Source organism: Sander lucioperca, chromosome 23 (assembly GCF_008315115.2).
Source record: "Sander lucioperca isolate FBNREF2018 chromosome 23, SLUC_FBN_1.2, whole genome shotgun sequence".
Lineage (NCBI taxonomy): Eukaryota > Metazoa > Chordata > Actinopteri > Perciformes > Percidae > Sander > Sander lucioperca.
The window spans coordinates 18,844,318-18,864,959 of record NC_050195.1 but is presented as its reverse complement, the minus strand read 5'-3'; the positions used below and the strand labels follow the sequence as shown (position 1 = coordinate 18,864,959).

The 20,642-nt window shown below is 40.7% G+C and overlaps 1 protein-coding gene across 1 annotated transcript in view; it reads left to right on the top strand.

Annotated features, from left to right (window-relative positions):
- Positions 1–20,642, top strand: part of ptprn2 (protein tyrosine phosphatase receptor type N2) — a 125,786-nt gene that overhangs the window by 35,111 nt on the left and 70,033 nt on the right. The window contains exons 9-10 of the mRNA XM_031292882.2: positions 3,665–3,751; positions 9,835–9,914. Coding sequence (XP_031148742.1) covers positions 3,665–3,751; positions 9,835–9,914 — 167 coding nt within the window. The remainder of the gene's footprint in view (positions 1–3,664; positions 3,752–9,834; positions 9,915–20,642) is intronic.

The following is a 20,642-nucleotide window of genomic DNA, read 5'->3' as shown; positions in this document are numbered from 1 at the left end:
CTGCTGCTGCAGGCATGATGAAGAAAGACAGCAACAACACAACTCTGAATGGCGCTTTTTATTTTCCAAAACTCCCAGACGACTCGTAGACAAGTCGAAAACCATATCACATTGTGTAAAGCCAAATTAAAATATCACCGAAGCACGTCAAGCTGGAGCTACCAGCTACGAGCTAAGCATAGTAGTACAGTTATTAACGTTGATGCTACCCGCTAGCATGCTATCCACTCAGGCAAAGCACTATTTTGGAGAGTGCTACTTGCCGACCTGTGGATGAAACCAAATCCCAAAAAATGACTACAGCTCTTGCGAAACGGGTGGCAACTAACTGCAGACCTGTCAGCATTGTAGACGACTCGGGTCTTAAAGACATACTACGGTTGGCGTGTTCTGACCCGTCTCATTGCCGTCGAGGGGGAGAGTAGTTTTCACGGATACACAGCCTGTACGACACGGAGAAAGCAGCCCAACTGCTGCAAGGTGCTGCAAACGCTGTCTCATTAACCGGTGATCACTGGACGTCAGTGAGTAATCAACATTATTTAGGAGTAACTAAACACTATATTGACTCTGGTAAGGATAGGGATTTTTAGTTTTTTTGTTAGGTACATAGAGGAATTGTGCAATAATGACAGATTCACACATGTTTCTTTTGTTACAGTAAATAAATAATTACAAATCTTAAAATCAAGTTCATAAAGTAACTTTCTTTGCATTCATTTGATTCCCAATCAAGATACACTGGTAAGAATTGCTTTAGATTGTTAATATGTACTTAAAAACTGTTCTGAAATGCAAAATAAAAGAATTTTAATCATGTGATAAAATATGCGATTAATCGTGATTAACTATAGAAATTCAGCGATTAATCACGATTAAAAAAACATTTATCGTTTGACAGCCCTAAAAAAAAGATTAGAAATTGAGGAATAAGATGGTAGGTGTCTCAATATTTATAATACATACTGTACAAATAATGATTATAATGATTACCTAAAACGTAATGATTCTTGTTTATTAAATATGGGATGGATAGCCATTTAAACTGACTGCCTGCACCTAAATGTTTTTAATAAATAAAAGTTTTTAAAGAAGGATCAGACGAGTAATCATTACAAATAATGAGGTGCCTTTTATTAGAATTTGTGGGCATTTTATTATATTACTGTTTGTGTTTTGTGTTTGGTCTGTGTTTTCATGTTGAGTTGTGTGTATTTGTATAAAGGTTCCTCTAGTTAGGCTATAAATCGTGTGGTATCGGACATTGACCAATGTGTACTTGTTCCAATAAAAATAAATACAATAAATGCCTTAAAAACAGAATTGCATTGCATTATAGAGTATAAAACATGTGCTGTGGCAGCTGTCCTATGCAACATTATAGATGTACTGTCCGTGAGTTGCACTCATATTAACTGTAGCTTTACTGTCGACAGCAGTGCAGACTCTGTCACTAGATTGATCTACAGCATGTCATTAACCCCTTCCATGCAAAAAGCATCCCTGACAACCTTGTAAAAGCCACTGTCTTGTTCTTAAGTGGTTATTATCAACCAATTTAATGGTGTAGCTCACAGCTTTATATAGTTTACCGCTCCACTCACCAGTCAGACGTACGGCTGGACCCGTTTCAAGGCAGACTCATTTTACACACCTTAATAGCAAGCATATGTCTCTTCTTTGTTCAGTTACTTAAAACTGCCTTTAAGAGACATAATGTCTGTCTAAAGCCACCCACATATTCCAGTCTTTATGGAAAAGAATACTGCAGTTTGAAATCCTTAGTGTGTGCTGCACCTGATTACAATAGCAGGGATGATAAATCCCTCAGTGTGTGGGTATTACTGTGCTGTATTACAGCTTTAATGATGATACTTTGTCAGGAAGGGTAGCCAAGTTCCCTCCCTCTCCTTCTCTCTCACCTCTCAGTCAGCTCCGGCTCAGCAAAGATAAGTTCCTATCGACTGTGTCTTCCCCCTTGGCCCTCTCTCAAATCCCTTTATGGCGTTATCGAGTCCGGTGTCAGTGCGTTGTCCTTCACCTGTTCAACGCACGTATAGGCTCATAAAGGAGCGATGGCACAATCTTTGTCACCTTATTGCCACACATATAAAAATGCAGATTGAGACGTAAACCCAGTATGTAGGTGAGTTTGTGCCAGAGGAAAGAGACAGGTCACCTTCTAAATAAAATATCTTCACCTCCTCCATGTCTATCCTCAGCCCACCAAGCGGACACCTATAGTTGACCTATAGAGGGCTCTGCATTTGCTGCAGACCTCATGATTGCACGGTTGTTATCCCCAGCTCCTTCGCACCCTGCAGAGAGGCTACGCAAACCTGCTTATCTGACAGCTCCTGACATTGTGGTGGTGATAGTGGGGGGTTTGGGGAATAGGAGGGAGGTGTATGGGGGGGAAGTGGAAAGGTATGGATAGAAGAGAAAGAGACAGAGAAACCCAAGGGGAAAAGTGCTAGCATCAACAACCAAGTCACTCCTGGAGCTCTCCAGTTGCTCGAATTACCGCAGAGGGATGCAAACGTGTCTGGAATTGCTTCAGAATCTTTAACTTTCAAAACCCCTCAAACAAGTGGAGAAAAAAGAGCCACCCAAGCTGCTGTATTGTGGTGTAAAATGCAGTCAAAACAATAGAATGTCTCAGCATAATTTTAGCCTTGAATATGTAAAATTATTGTGAAACTGTTTTTAACTGTGAGAGGATGCTGAATATCTGGAAAAAAAATTAAACATACAGTATAGCTGATAATGCACTCAACACCCAGCACTGTATGGAATTGGTTCCCAGTTCATTTCTCATTTCTATGCTAACAAAATTCGAGCAATGTCTCATTATGATCCATGCCTTTTTGGTGCATGTCACCTTGCAGTCACTTGGCACTCTCAGTGATTCCAGTTTAAGCTGTCAGCAATAAAGTAGCTTTCTGTGTGGGTTTGTGTTTGTGTGTGTCTGCCCTTCTCATTTCCTCCATCCAGCGCGTTGGCCTGCAGATTGCCTTTGTTTGGTCTATTTCCTTGGCGATTTACTCTCTGAGTGAGAGAGCAGCCTCGGACTGAGCTGTGATGAGGCATGGCTTTATCAGACCACCATTACACTTCACCTCCATTCCATTTGCACCTTATTATTCTCATCTCACCGTGAGGGCGCGTGCGTGCCCGTGTGTCTGTGTACTTTGTGTTATCATGGTTTACTTTGGGTGTACGTGCGCGCGAGAGAAAGTGAATGTGGCGAAGAAAAAGAAAGATGAGCGAGAGAAAGGGAGAGAAAGCTGCGTTCATATGATACAGCCATTACACCTCATGCAGGTTCCATTTGCACCTTATTGTTTGTCTCATTGCTGAAAAAAGCAGGTGATTTACCAAGCCTGAAGAGGCAGCTGATCCCTTTTCCCTTGGCACGGCTCTTTGTGTGTTTGTTTGTTTTTGCGCGTGCCTGTGTGTCTGTCCACGAGTGTGTACATGTGTGCAGTACATCCATTCAGACAACCGTGGCTTTTCTTGTGTGCAATGACCCATTTGTGGTTATGAATTGTGGCAGCATCTCCCTAAATAAAATAGCATTTTAACGGCTGAATAGCTGCGTTGATGTTGAATGGGTGTGGACCTCCAAACGTGACGCCCAGCTGTCTGTGTGTTTCTCCCCCAGCTCCCTCACCACTGACCAGGGCTCGGATCTGATGGAGCGGCTGACGCAGAGGCTGAACCTCCATGCAGCAGACCTCACCCAGCTCTCGTATGTACAAACACAAACACCCTGTACATGCCCACATTGTGGCAATAACGATTTACCTTGCAGTTTACAAGCCATTCATCACATAAATGATAATTGGCCACATTTAAAGCATTTAAAATGGTTTTGTTTTGTACCTTTGAGCTTGGGGAAACAGAGTGAAGGTTGTCCAGAAGTTGCAAAGACTGTTTGTGTGAAGACATCTGTGCCAAGCTGCCAGATACTGTAGGCGTTTGTTGTTTTTCTGACCTTTTGGAGTGTTTGACTTCTCTCAGGGAGAGAAATCAGGCCTAATTACCTCCAGACACATACTCATGTCTCCATTGCATTCAAAACACTGCCTCGCCACTATTGTCAATGTACGCCTTGTCAAAAAGGGAGCAGTCAAGCCATCAAATGACTCTCAGTGAGAGGTGAAGAGAGAGAAAGGGAAGCAGCAGTGGATCGAGAGCTGAGAATAGAGAAAGTAGTCCAGCAGGAGGCGGTTAATATATTAATGAGCGGGCGAACTGTCCTTGAACCCGGGCTGGTTTGTGCTTGTACTATGGTTCTGCTGTACATTTGGTGTCAGCCCATGTAGCAGCCAGAGGAGATGTGTTCGCCTAAGATCTGACAAGCCTTTCAAGATGCTCCTGCAGGAGAAGTGAAGTCTGGGTGGTTCAGTAACACCCGCAGCATATGAACACCAAAGCCACTCACTGCAGTCTGCGGCTGTACTCTGGCTCGGATAATAGCTACTGAGAGGGAAAACTGTCCGACAGCACTCTCTGTATCTAGTGTTCAACATTGAAAATACACAGTGACCTTAAATGCAACCAAGGAGACGTTCTGCTCCCCATCTTTAAATTCAAGCTTTGGATTTAGTTTCAATGAGCAAGAACACCGGGACATGTCATCATGCCGGCACTGATTGAGTCAATCTTGTTATTACACCTGTCATTTCATATCACTCAGAATCAACTCCTGATGCACATACAGTAGTGATTGATGTTGTTATTTGGATGCGGATGAATATCCAGCGGCATTATTGCAATGTATAAGCATTCATATATCCAGTGGTGGAAGAAGTATTCAGATCTTTTACTCAAGTAAAAGCAGAAAAACTACAATAAAGTACTACCTTATTACAAGTACAATTACAAGTCATGCATTCAATATTTTACATTAGTTAACGTATAGAAGTTTTATCAGCAAAACGTAGTATGCATCAAAACTAAAAGTACTCATTCTGCACAATGTATATAATTTAAAATATTATATTATTGGCAAATTATTACTGGTTATTGTTATTTGTGCTGAAAAGGGCTCAGTGATAATTCAATATTATCCTTGTGGAACATAGTTCATTATAGTGAATTGAATTTCATTATGTGGTTTTGCATTTGTATATTTTGACACGGAAAAACGTATTAATATCCTGATATTAATTCCAACCATATCACCCAGCTTTACTGATGCATTAACACAGAGTTTTCAGACTGTGAGGCACAATTTGCGTCAAAATTAGTCTTCACTCTGAGTCATAACTCAGTAAAAACTGACCACACAGACATGATACATATCTTTACAAAGATACCATTTAGAGAACAGCTGCTTAAAAATCGTAGAAAAAAGACCCTCCTTATATGTAATCCCAGAATTTGAATGAGAATCATCACATTTTTAAGCTTTCTTCAGTATCAATATAATCTAGTGATAGTTATCTCTACACACATGGGTACATGGCCAACAGAAATGGCTAATAGCTAATTCAGCATACTTTTAATGGTGCCAATTTGTCAAAACTTTGAAAAACCCCTGCATTTATGTTGTAGCTAGTTAAAGTCAAGCTAATTCTGTATATATCACTTTCTAGTTTCTTTTTTCCCCATCTTTTTTGGAGTGGGGTTCATTAATAGTGCACGAAAAGTGTTTAACAGTAGGACACAAATGAGACGTGACAAGGCAAGAAGAAAAAACGACGAAAAAAGGATAGAAATACAGACAATTTTAAGTAATTAATGTACCAGAGTAAAATTGAATACAGAGATGTAGATACATTTATAATTTCTTATTTTAGTATACACGTGAGTAGGTGTATGTGTGCATATGGGAGTTGTGTGTGTAGAGAGAAAAGAGAAGAAAACAGAAGAACGGAACGAAAAAAAGGGACATTAACAATAATAATAACAATAACAACAATCATAGGGAGAAAGAGAGAGAAGAGAAAAAATAAAGGTTAGGTTGCATCTCCGGTCGAGCCCCGGGGACGAAGATGTGTCGGGGCAAGCAGGACAAATCCGGAAAGCTGGATCAGGCCAGAGTTTTATTTCTTTATTCATTCATTTATCCATTTCTAATTTCTCTCCCTTTCTTGTATCCATGTATCTATCTATTTCGGTTTTATTTCGTTTTGTTTGTTTTTCTCCTTTGTCCTTGCTTTCTCCTGCTTTGGTGATGGTGTAGTCTCACAACACATCATCAGATGATAAGTTCTATCTGTATATCTGCATCTTCAAAATGACTAGTAACTATACTGTCAAATAAATGTAGTGTACTTAAAAGATATTTTCCTCTTAGGTTTTAGTACAAGGTAGCATACATTGGGAATACTGTACTCTAGTACAGTACTTGAGTAAATGTACTTTATTCCACTTTTGCATATATCCATGATCACAGCGCATTAAAACTGTTAAGCCAGTGTAAAAGCCACAGACTGATGCCTTAAATGCGTATTCCACACTGTATTACACATCATATTGATAAGTAGAAGTACAGAAAATGTCCTCTTTGTTGGGCTTGTTTATCCACATTCTCTTTCCTTATACAAAGTAATGAAAGCGCATTCATGTAGAAATAGCCTAGATGGAGAGAGGTGACACAAGCCCATTGTGCCTCTTGCTGTGTGGCCACGGTAGGTGAGTGTTTGAAAGCCTCTGTCTAAATATGAGTCGGCTCGAGTGGGGGAGCTGGGTCAGAGCACGGCGCTCTGCTTCGGGGGCCGCTCTTTCCTCGCTCGCTCTGATGAGCCCTGATAGGAAGACTGGAGAAGAGATACTCAAATATGAGAACAGACAGGGAGAGAAGAATTTCAGACAGAGAATTACAGGCTGAATGTTTCGATGTTGTCAAGATTTTCAGACACTGAACACAATTACGTTCGAGGCTACTACTACAGTAATCAGCACATAATATTTCTTTTCAAAAGAGATGTGAAATTGTATTCTTGAATGATGATGGGCTGGGGGATAATATGTGCCTTTCTCAGATGACGTAAGTGTTTTACTCGTCAGAAACACTAGGGGGAGTGGGATACACACTCACAAGTCCATCCTCGACACAGTCTGTGCAGGCAGGCACACACACAACACACACACACACACACACACACACACACACACACACACCCTGCCAATACCCACCAACCAGTCTGCACATTTACACTCATAATGTCCCAGCAGCAGAGCTAATATGAAGTCCAAGCTTACACATCTGATAACACAGAAGACAGTGTGGAGTCCTTCAGAAAATGTTATCTGTCTTTACTTCATCTCCCAACTGTAGTTGGCGTTTTTCCCCATAGTATATTTAAGTAGGGTTTGTGTGGCTTGGAGGCAAAAAGAAATCATGCCAGTTCATTTTGAGATGCATCAAGATTTCTGACAGAATACCTTTGGCCGGGGAGAATGAAGGCAAGGTGAAGATTGTGGAAATATTGACATTTACGAGAGCAAACTGAGGCCAGGTGAAAGCATTAGAGAAGGACATTTTTTCTAGAGCCATGTATGTGTGTGTGATCATGTTCATAAATGCATCGTGCATGGTTGGGTCCGTCTGTCTAGCAGTATCGGCTCACATATTGCCCCTGGCGGAGTGGGTGTTGCTGCCTCTGTAGCGGGCTGACTGATGGTGAGTGGGTCTGGGTCCCAGCACTCTGGCAGTCTGATAAATTTCTGTTGTACAGTCTGCTGGAGTACACTAAAAATGTATGTACACTTTCCAGGACCTACCTGTGAAGACATGATGACGTAGTGTAATGGCTTAGTGATTTAGAATTGATGGAAAGATGGCACAAGTAGACATCTTAACTCACTATTTATTATAGAGATTAAGGACTAAGTATTATCCATACCATCCAGCGATCTTTAAGTTTGTTATGTATAAATTACATACAGTATCTCAGACGCTACTGTTTGATGAATCGTAAAGGATCATCCATGAATATTTGAAGGTTTTAGCTCCTTGAAGCTACAAAAAAAACACTCAACACTTTAAAGGAAACATGCATTGCAAACAAAAGTAAAGTGTTTCCATTATTGAACCCAAAAGTCACTTCACAAATTATGTCAACCTGTGTCAAATACAAATCAATGTTTTAAGTAGTAGTTTTTTTGTTTTTGCTTTTTTGTTTTGCTTCTACAAAATTAATAAAAGTTGGTTTGTGTTGGAGACAGGTTGAAATTTACCCACCTCACTTGGAGATTTTTTACTTGTTTTAAAAAGAAAAGGCATTAGGGTCAGGTTAAAAGACTGAAAGTACTTGATAAGATGCTTATTTTTTACGGCATATCTCATTGCTCAGTTCTGGCATTTTTAAATTCTCACTAAATGGCCTGTTGATTTTTCTAGAACATGAGAGAGTGATGCATCAGACTCCAGCATTGTTCATTTGCTCACTTGCCATGTGTTCATCATAAGTGTCTCAGACATCACTGATTTAATTTTGATTTTGACAAAACTGAAGGAAAATGATCTTACTGATGCACTCACAGCATTCAGAATTACCCTGATTGGCCCATTGGGGAACTACAATTACAGCTCAAAACAAGGTGCCATATTAGTGACTGATTGGCCCACACAGGGTCTTCATCATTCGTGGAGGACGACATGCTTATTGTTGCCTTGTTGAAACCTGTTTGGAAAGAAAGCCCTGCCCAGGACGATGAAGTCACTGCTTATTTGTTCTTTTAGCCGTTGACAATTCATCATCCAATGTAATCATTTGGGGTTTTAAGAGCTTACAGTAGATATGATTTTTTTCCTGACCACTGCAGGGAGTTCTTCAGCGTCTGGTGGGGTTGTTAGATTTTATTTCATGGCCAACCTCCGGGACCTCAAACATTTATACTGCCCCAGGGACAGAAGTGTATAGCTGACTCCTGACCAGACAGAGGAGAGTATAGGCAGAGGGAGTACAGACAGGTCACAGTAGGTGAAAATAAAACAAGGTGCTCAGCAGATGACTGTGCGTTGTCTTTGGCTGAATTCAAACTAAAAAGGAAAGGAAAATGTATGATGATTCACATTTATTTTAGAAATATGGCATCTGTTACTTTACAGCTTCTCTTCTCATCATTCACACCTTTTATTTGTGCATTCTGTACTGAATGTAGAGTTAAGCATTATAGATAGAAAGCTACATAGATAATTTATCATAGTAATACCCTTGACTACTTCAACATTTTGGAAAATAAGCTTTCTTCATTGTTTCAGAGAGTTAGATACCAAGTCTATATCTGTCCACTGAATCTGAAGCTACCTAATTTACACGTTTAATCTGCACAAAAAATTGTATAAGTGACAAGGCAGAAGGTTGTGGTCCATCAGGACCAAAACCTCACGCCACAAAACCAGTTTCCTCCCCTCTGCGGTCAGCCTTATTGACAAGGCCCCGGACCACCTCTGACTCACAACCCCCTGAAGAAAATAACCTTAAAGCATGAAATTGAGCTTTGGCTTTAGTTTACACTCCTATAATAGTAAAAAACTTGAGTAACACTGCCTGTTTAGATAGCTGGATTGGTGATAATAAGAAGGTATCTTATCCGTCAGACTTTCGTGAGATGGACAACTGTAAAACGTGTTTGAAACGCCTCATCTGTCAAGGTCACTGTGACGTCAAGACTCCAGGAACAGCCAGGCTAGCTTTTTCCAGTCTTTAGCTTGGTAAAGCTAACCAGCTCTTGTCTCCAGATTTATACTTAACAGACAGATATGAGAATGGTATCGATCTTTTCCTGAAACACTCAGCAAGAAAGCAAATAACCATATTTCCAAAATGTCAATACAACAGCTTATTTTGCTTTATCTTCGCTGTTTTTCTGCAGTGTCTTGGGTCCAGCGTTGACTTTCAGAATTGGCCCCAACCCCAACAACGTGACCACTGCCGATCTGGTTCAAGTTGCAGGTAAGAGCAGTTTATTTTTTTCTTCTTCTATCACCTATCACATGATGATGCTGTCGATGACCTTCATTGCGATTCATCTCATTTTCACTAGCCAGACCACTCTGTCACCGCCTGTGCTTCAGTAAATGAGAACACAGATTAGTCTCTCTAGATACAGTAGATAGGCTGGTGTTCATCTTGTTCAGACAAACCCCCGCCCCAAAGAAGATTATCAACAGTGTGCAATGACAGATGACCATCAATTACTGAGATGATGAGTCCGTCTACACACACACACACACACACACACACACACACACACACACACACACACACACACACACACAGTGTAATACAAAGTATTATGTCTAACAGGTTGAAACAGGTTTGCATCAGCCAATCAGTTAGAGTGTATACTCCTCTGTGCATGTGTGTGCGTGCGTGTGTGTGTGTGTGTGTGTGTGTGTGTGTGTGTGTGTGTGTGTGTGTGTGTGTGTGTGTGTGTTTGCCTGCATGTATGCACTTGTTTGATGTAGACTGATGGAGAGCTGTCACCCACAGAAAGGAGAGTTGTCACTGTGCCTCCTTTCCCCTGTCCATTGTCTGCACTCCGATCTGCCTGGCATTGCTGTTGGTGTGTGTGTGTGTGTGTGTGTGTGTGTGTGTGTGTGTGTGTGTGTGTGTGTGTGTGTGTGTCGATGTCCTTGCTTTGGTCGGAAATGACTTTGAGAAGCACAGCAATACTCCCAACAGTCAATATCATCCAATATCACCCCACTGGAATCAACATGGTGGTGTTGTTATTGGCTGAAATGTGTTGCTGCTTCAGTTTTTCTACGTGGCGATATTTTTTGGCACCAACTCGTTTCCTATCAGGGACGTGCTGGATGATGGCTGATAATACAGATTTCCCGCAAGAAAGGTTGGGCCGGGGATTGAGCTTTGGTTCAGTGATTTTCGAGTGTGAGTTTTTGTGCGTGTGTGCATGTTGTGTTGGATTACAGTGTGTATCTGTATTTATCCCTCACCGTCATTCCACTTTTGAAACGTTTGTTTAACAAAATGATTAAATGAGCAAATATTGCAGGTGCTGCAGATATACCTCTCCTGCATGAGGTGTAATAATTATACTGTGTCATAACATCCGTCTTTCTTTTCCATTCATTTTCTACTTCTTCATGTCTTTTTTTACCCCCTCTTGTGTGACTGACTTTGATGAGGTGGCGTGTGGCGAGAGCTAATGACAGGCATGAGCAGGGCTGAAATGTCAGACCAAATGTTAAGTCAACATGATCATCAGCCTGACCTGTGGTGATGAATTATTTATACAGCCCACCTGAATAGTGATGTGTAAAAGGCGACAGAAGGAGCTTATCAAACTACTTCAGATGCATCGTTGTTGTCGTTCAATCCTGACTGACCGTGGGTTGCGCCTTTGAAATGTATTAAAAATGTAAAAATGGAGCTTGAAGATAGGAGAGTGGTTAAATCCTCTGTCTCTGGAGCTACATGTGTGCCCCCACTGACCTTAGATCAAATCCAGCTGGAGTTTTATCTCCTGTGCCCCCCTCCTATCTTGTTACACCCCTCTATTTCCACCACAGTGTGAAGTGGAGTGGACTTTCCTCCCGATATTAAAAACAATGTGGAGTGAAACTCTACTTTTAGTGCTTCAAATCATTTTTTAGCTATATTCCAACTCCAAATATGCGTGCATGACATTGAATTCAATACAGTATGACATTGGCCTAGTGATTTCACAGCGGTTACCAGGTTCTGGAGCAACAGCATGGTATAAGTGGAATCTGAAAATCAAACTGACACTTGCATGCAGTGGCCACCTGGGTAATCCTGGCTGACCAATGCCTTATGTGTGACTGTGCATAAATGGCATGGCCTCTTAATGAACTCATCAAAAAACCCTGCTGTATTATCTGCTAAACCTGCTGCTGAGAGCTGGCACAGGATACGTTATAGCACTCATAAAACAAAAAACAAAACAAAAAGTCTTGTGAACATATTACTTTTTATAGCTTATTAATAACCATTAAGTAAGTAGATAGAATGTTTATTTATACAGCACCTTTCAAGAGCAGATGCCACAAAGTCATTTGAAATAATAGGCAAAAAATCAAACAGACATGAAATGCAGACCTAAAGAAATGTGCTAAAAGTATAAAAAGTATCAAATAAAAAAAATGCTAGGGACATAATGTTCCTCAGCTGGTAGAAACAGGAGTGAACCAAACAATTTACACGCTGGTCAAGCCTCAAACCCTTGTCCATAGACAAACCTAGATTACGGAGAGTAGATTTGACAGAAGGGGAAAGAAAACCAAGACTTTCTATCATCTTCGGGACAAAGCCAGCTGGGGCACAAATAATTCTGTTTTGTTAGCATTTAGCTATAGAAAAATTATCTGCAATTTAGTTTTTTTATAGAGTCGAGGCAATTTCGTAGAACAGACAGTTTTGCAACATTTGAGGGTTAAATGAGACATATAGTTAAATGTGGTCTGCATAGCAGCGGTAGGAGATATCTTCATAATGACTTCAATCTGACCAACAGTTTAAAACCCAGCGCTATTTACTTTAAAATTATATAAAACAGAAAAACAGCAAGTCCTTACATTTGAGAAGCTTAAAGCAGTGAGTGTTGTCTCAATTGTCAAAAATGTGGTGGATACATTTTTCTGTTTGAAAACTACCTGGAATAATACACATTGACTGTAAATGGCTGTGGTTCGTTTTTAAATGATCTACTTGTACATGCACACTGTACATTGTGCAATCATATGCAACAATATATTAAACCTTTATTGGTGTTTCCTTGACTGTACTCTGCTGCATCTGAAGGAGGTTAATATGGCTCTGCTACATTATGCTGTCCATCTATCTGCCCATCAGTTCTATTTGATGTGTTCAATGCTCCATTGAAAAGAATAGACAAAGAGACTCGGTTGAAAGGCATGGACAGTATAGAGGAGATTTGATAACTCATTGAAAAGCATCTTTTGGGCAGCAGGTTCTTAGCGGCTGTGTGGTGAAAGGCCTGCTGGGAGGTCTGATTGTATTAGTGGAGGTAGAGGCTCTTGTGTTCTGCTCAACTGGAAAACTGCAGGACAAAGAACCGGACTGCCTAATCCCTGCTCGGCTCCAAAACAAAAGAGAAAGCTGCTGCTTTATCAAAACTACAAGGCATTCTGTGTGTACGTGTTTGTGTGCACGTGTGCGGATGTGTGCATGTTTGTGTGTGATTTTTTTCTTTTTTTTTTTTGCAGCTGTGTTCATACTGTGCCAAGAAAATGATTTATTCAATATTTGATGAAGTGGCAGCCAAGCTGTTAAAACCAATGTTGAAACGTTTTATTTAGAACTCAACTTTTTTTGCCTTCTTACTTCCTCTCAATCTCAGTGTGGTTTGTAAACATGTAAATCACCTTCAGTTGGGGGAAATTAGATCTGCCAGAGTTGCTTTTGCTCACTGTAAAGCAAAGTTTTGTAGCCGATGATGGATTTGATCTACAATACCCTGTTTCTACATGTTTGTGCACTTCACAGCGAGTAGGTGGATTTATGTGTAGGAAGGGTGTTTTTGCTCAATGAAGTGTATATAATTATGTCCTGTCATTATTCTTTTAATTGACGATATAAATTTGTTCGGATCAATCATTTACCAGATTTGTGACGCATTTGTGTTCTACCACTTTTATTATAATTACACTTGTATTTATTTGATCAACAGGTTCTGTGAGTGTTTGATATTAAAATTGACGCCTGGTGACTTGGCCACTGTCTACCAACTGTGGTCAAGAATGGCCAGGCCAAACACCATGAGTGAATAAATATGTAGGTGTTAAGAGAGGCTGGTAGGTGGGAGCTGGGTGAGGACACTCCTATTGTCTTGGCTGTCACGGCTGGGCGACCCCGGAGCCCCTCTGAGGCCCCAAAGGCCCCAGAGGCCAGACCACAGCAATGAGTCCACCGGCCCCCAGGCCGTGAGAACCCCGGCCCTGGTCAATGAGCGCTGGGAGCCTGGGGACCCTGAGAGCAACTGACTGGGCCATCTGGAGCAGAGAGCAGAGACCCTGACACACGGCTGTCACCCGAGGGAGACACGCAGAGACGTAGTTGTAGACAATGTCTGCCCCCATGTTTCTGCCTCTGCTTCTGTCTCTCACACACACACACACACACACACACACACATACACACACACACACACAAATATGAAAATCGTTGAAAACTTTAAGAAAATATATGCGTGTTTCAATCACTGCAGTTATAAGAATGTCAGGAGTTACATAGATACTAGTCTATATCCACGACGTTCCACTTCCGGGATTGCTCCAGTGCCGCCGGAAATTCCGCCGGATGTCACTCTTTTCGGCTGGATGTCTGTTACCTTCTGTTTTCTTTGTGTTGTAATTTTAAACTCCGGTCGATTTATGAGGACTATGGTTAACTGCTCCTCAGATCTCTGCAGGGTAAATCCAGACAGCTAGCTAGACTCTGTCCAATCTGAGTTTTCTGTTGCACGACTAAAACAACCTTTGAACATACACGTTCCACCAAAACAAGTTCCTTCCCGAGGCTATTTTTGCAGCGGCAGCGTGGCTCCGTCCAGCGCATAGCGCTGTCCAAGACAATTGTGATTGGTTTGAAGAAATGTAAATAAACCAGAGCACGTTTTTCTCCCATCCCAGAATGCTGTGTGGACTAGCCAGACCCTCCTTCGCAGCACTGTGGAGGAAGGTCTAGAAATGTGAGACTACATAGATACAGATAAACAGTTGGTGGCGCTCCACACAGATCTGATGTTTTCATCTGCTCCAATTTGTTTGTCACTTCAGAGAAGCAGAAGCTCCAGCGGACATTTAAATCTTCATGTACGTTGTGATTAATTCACTTAGTCAGTTTCCATTGCACTTTGTCGCATTTATTTCCACCTGAGTCAAGTGTAAAAATGTTTTTTGCAATATTTTGGTTGTCCACACAAATTGAATATTTGCATAAAAAAGTGGATTCAAACGCACTTAATGAAAAGTTTTCCTGAAAGCAAAGAGAAGAGACTTTTATACTTTGTGGGCAGATGTGAAATGTACTCTGCCCACACTAAGTCTATTGTTTTGTTCTAAAAACATAAGAGAGCCAGCCTAAATATAACAGGGTTTCTTTTCTATCTTACTCCATTTGTCTCTGCCTGATTCTGTCTGTCTGACTATTCTCTATTCTTCTTTCTGGTACTATCACTGAGCGCGCGCGCACACACACACACACACACACACACACACACACACACACACACACACACACACACACACACACACACACACACACACACACACACACCACACACACACACACACACACACACACACACACACACACACACACCACACACACACACACACCACCACACACACACCACACACACACACCCTTGCAGACAACTCTAAAGTGAAAACACGGTAGCTGTGGCTGCATAATGGTGCTAGCTTCCATTTGAGTGGTGAGTGGTAGTCTTTTCCAGCTGAGCAGATTAGCATAGATCTCCCACGCAGACAGAGTTGACCTTCACTCTGGCAAACACTTGTCAAAATGCCAACGATAATTACCTGCTCTCTTCGCAAACAGCACGATGGTTTATCCACCTGCATCTCAGGCATGGAGGATGTATCTGTAGTGCTATGGCTGCCTGTTTTCGGACATACACTGTTTGTAAAGGTAATATAAGCCACAGGGATTCCTATGTGACACAGGTGTGTGTCAGGTTTATGCTTGATATCGAAATATTTACCATTCAGCAAGTGGCTAGAGGCTGAAGAAATAAGTGTGGATTGCAATTTCTGAATGTTGCCACCACTTTCAATATGCTCATGTCAAGACACAGCGGTCATATGACTGAAATGAAATTAGTTTTGTCAGCTTGGATTTACAGAATCAAGAAACATGTCAAGAAAAGCTGTTTTTTTTCTTTTTATACAACAGAGCTCAGTGCTGTCTGTGTCGGATGCCTGATTGTCTGTGTGTTCATGCCTTAACATCTGTATCAATGAGCGTAGAGGTCAGAAAACAACCGACTTCTCTCCCTCCCTCTTCCTCCCTCTTCCCCCTCTTCCCCCTCTCTCCCTGGGCACTCTCCTCCTCATCACTGACTGCCCTCTCTGGTTGAGTGCTTGAATGTACTCAGTTCGGTGATCAAAGTCTTCCACGGTCTCTTCTCCTCCATCGCCCCTGGCTCTGTGTGTGTGTGTGTGTGTGTGTGTGTGTGTGTGTGTGTGTGTGTGTATGCGTGCATTGGTGCGTGCATTGGTGCGTGAGTGTGGGAAAGTGTGTAAAAGTGTGTCATCAAGCTACAAGCCCAGCTCTCAGTCGTCTAAACCGTCAGTCTCACTATGTTCTTTCAGTCTCAGTTGTACCCTGCCAGGCTCCCTCCCTTGCATCATCTTCTTGTCTGCTAGAGGGCACACACACGCACACACACACACACACACACACACACACACACACACACACACACACACACACACACATACAGTATATACAAACATAAATGCATGATGATGCTTATTTGATATGACACTTCTCACTTTTCTGTCTTCCTTAATATTTATGCCTCGCTGATCTCAGTAACTTCTGCTGTCTGTCAGTTGCAATAGGTAAACTGCAATTTGTTTACTCTACACATGCATGTGTGTGTGTGTGTGTGTGTGTGTGTGTGTGTGCGTGCTTGCTTTCTGCAGGATGCCAGATAACCAGAGTTGTATAAGTCATAGAAAACCGCATAATATTGCTGCTTTGTTTTGGTTAAAACTTTTCGTCTCTAACAGGGTGTAAGATGTCTTTTTAATTTCAAGGTCACAGTGCTTCATCCTCATTTTTTGTTGTTTTTACTTCTCTTGTAGTGCCTCCAGGAAGAGAACATATCTCAAATTGTCTAAGACAGCTATTAAAAATGTTTTAACAGGGCATTCTAGCATTGGAAAAATCAGTCTAAAACATGCAGTTTTTATCCTTGTCCCTGACCCAGAAAGTCTGTGCTCATCTCACAGAAAAAGGTGTCATGTGGAAATGTTTGCTATTGTGTTGAAGAGCCAAGAATGTCCCAACTAATGAATTGAGCTGTGTCTTACATTTCCCTTTATCCTGTTTATCCTTTTCAGTTGTGCTCTTTCCCGTTCTCAATGCTCTCTTGCTCTTCGTTATTCCTCTCTTCTTTCCTTCAGTATTATCCCTGCACCTCAATGTAGGGTCAGGGCTGCACCACTCCGGTAAACATATTTACTATGTCAACATTGCTGTTACGAAGCAGCTGAAGACAGTAACAGGTGCCTGTCAACAGCCGGCCAGATCTCTAGTGCATTAAAGGATCTTTGCTGTAGAAGAGGATTAGTGTCGCCTGGCATTGTTTGTTTGCTAATTCCATCTCCAAGGTATTTGGGGAAAATAGGCATGAATAATTGAAAGTGATTTCTAGTGGACGAAACGAAGCGATCAGCAAATGGAGGGAGATTAATGAGTAGGGGGTGAAAAGCAACGCAAATTGGAACAACGGAGCAACCTTTCTCAGACACCCGGAGAGACCCTGAGTTTGTAAACAAAAACTGAATATACATTGTTTCATTAGGGGGGGGGGGCATTGAGATGACATGGAAGACATGGATTAAGAAAGGAACACAGCAATATGTTTGTGAAGTGTGTCAAAGCATGATGCCGTGGTATTATGGTACTTTCTCAATTGCCAATACTAAGGATTTTTAAATTGAACACAATACAATGTCTGTCCTAAAATGTGTTTTGACAGAAAATCCAACTTTCTGACAAGGTTATGAATATGTTTATACTGGTGTCTAAACCCACACTAAACACTTTACATCAGTAGGTGTTTGTTCTTGAAGGAAGATGACAGCAGATTTTAATTTTAAGTCTTACTTTTAACTTTTAAGCTTTTAACAGCGTGGGGCACACATCATAATTCTGCAACATTAACAGTCCATATTCACTTATGCAGACCACACTGTCGCTGAATCTGTCCCCATATTAACAAAACTGTAATTTGGTGGCAGAGCCTTTTCCTGTCATGCACCTTGTGGCCACTTGGATTAAGCTACTGTGTCTTCTTCTCTGATTGTTTCATCAATGTGGTGAACCATTTTGATTTGTCAGGTATTTAATTCACTGGATTAGTCAAAAACAGACACTTAGTTTTTCCCAGAAAACGTACTATATCCCAATAGATATCAGTATTGCAATATATAATTTACATATGTATGCATAATAGAGGATTTTGTCCATATTATACATGTATTGGACTAAGATATTCCTTGTTTTGAAGATAATATTCATTTGCAGTCATACAGAGTGTACAAAACTAATGAATATGTGTATTTGTTTGGTACAAACAGTTCCAGTTTGCAGGGACTCGTCATAATGTGACTCCAAATGTTCATAATTGTTCTTCTCTGGATTGGAGCCAAAGTGTTGATAATGCGATTTTTATCTAGGACTTTACCATGATCTCATTTCCAGCTGAGCCAAGTATGACGACTGGCAACAACACATTTTCTCACACGTGGTGGTGAACATAATAGCACAATGGCTCACTAGCTTAATGTTTTATGAACTGACAAAACGGCACACTTTGCTACAAAGTCATAATGAGACTCTGAGATAGTCATACATCAGAGTTTTCTTTCTGCATCTAAACAGAATGCGCTAAAGTAAAATTACACAATGTTTTTGTATTCCATCTATACTACTCACAAAGACCAGAAAATTTAGATTGTTTTCAAAAACTTTCAAGATCCCTCTGTCTGAAGCCACATTTGGGATATTTATGTTTTTGTATTCTCTTAGAGGTTTTGTCACAACAAAAGCAGGAGCTGAAGAAGCTGTCTGACCATATACAGTAAATACTTGTGGGTTTGAGTACCATGTTGAGCAGAAAATCCAACCTCTTCGATTCTGCCACCAGCAGTACTCTCTTATTCCTCTTTTGCTTCATCTCGAACCCCTCCTCCACTCCTCATCTCTATGTTCCCTCCATCCCTAATCTTCCATGCCTGTACCCACAGTGAAGAGACCGTGTACTGATGGCCCTCATGTCGAGAACAGCAGGCACTTGTGCGTCGTGTTTGTTGTGTGCACAGTGGTTTGTATACTTGATGGGTGCTACTTCATGAGGCAGCAGATACAAACAGCTATGCAAATGAGCTTCTTTCCATCTCCTACTACTGCATGAGTCATAATTCAATAAAAGAAAAGCATTGAAACATTTCCCATTATAATGAACTAAAGGTTTTTGACTTAGGCTTTATGGTCCTGTTTGTCTGGGAATGATGCTTTCATCCAAAGTAACTTGCAGCTAGAGCACATTACGTTTTACTGAACATAAGTCTTTCCTACTTCATATACTTTCTAAAAAGTAAAAATCTGTTTCATGAAACAGGACATTTGCTGCCTGATTTACCCCATTTCTTGAAACGGATAAAATTGCCTCAACCCATTAGCAGACATTTAACTTAAGATAATTCATTTTTAGGACTCAATAATAGTCCGAATGACTTGTAAGGTTAAGAATATGTCTTTATATCTGACATTTAGAGACGCATTAAAGTTGGCAATTTTGCTCAATTTTCCTTTCTTCAAACAAAAACTCTGTCTCATTCTCTATGTCTCCGTAGGAAAGAATCTTCGGTATGTGTAACATGTAACCAAGTGTTGTGGCGCTTATTCTCGAAGACTTCTCCTCGATCTACCGTGGCTTGGATTCTACTTCATTTGTACGCATTTGTACACATAGTGGCTTTAAGTTTTATAGGGCTTTTATTATTCTCTTTTTTAATGGAAATGCAACAACATTTTCCTGGTTGTTGCAGGAGCCAGTATGTGACACAATAAATTAAGTTACATTTAGAAAGGAGTAAACTTGCTAACAAGAGCAGAAATCCAAAAGAAAAATCATTTAAGCAGCCTAAAGAACTCTGGAGATGTGTTAAATGTGTGTGACTTGACAGACTTTTTCCACCTAAAAGCTGAAAGAAAAGCAGCAAATCCACACATAGAAGCTGGAAAGAGAATGTTTAACAACTTACTTAAAAAAAAGACAAACGATTAATCGATTAACACAATAGTTTTGATTATTTTTCGGCCTTTCATCTGATTTATTACTCAAGTCTACACTACAACCTCTCTCTGTCTTTTCTAAACCAGCTGCAAAACATTTTATATAATCAAGAGTGACTAATCTGCAATTCCATAAACTCTTCATAATGAGGTTAAAGATGTACACTGAAGAGATATATATTGAGATATATATTGTTTTTTTGTTGTTGAATATGGCTGTTAATGGACTTGTGTGTGTATCAAAGAGGCGGCAGAGATGACACTTAAAGTGCTTGAAACCACAAAGGGTTGGTACAAAACAAAGCGAGATGGCCATACATTTGCTGCATGATGTAGTTTTTCCAGGTGTGTGTGGTTGTGTGTGTGTGTCTGTGTGTTTCTACAGTATATCACTGTCTGAGCTCATGTGTTTGTATCTGTGTTTTTCCTCTTAATGGTACATCCGCTCTAAATTGGCCCCTGAATGCAATGCGCTCTGTCAGTGGTTTTGTGAGTTACAAGTGTAGAGAAACAAAGAGAGCCAGGGAGCTTCAAAGCGGGTGGGTGACATTTTAGGCTTTCCATCTTCAAAGCACTATTTGCTTTTGTAGTTCCTCTTTGAGAATAATTATTTTATTTTTT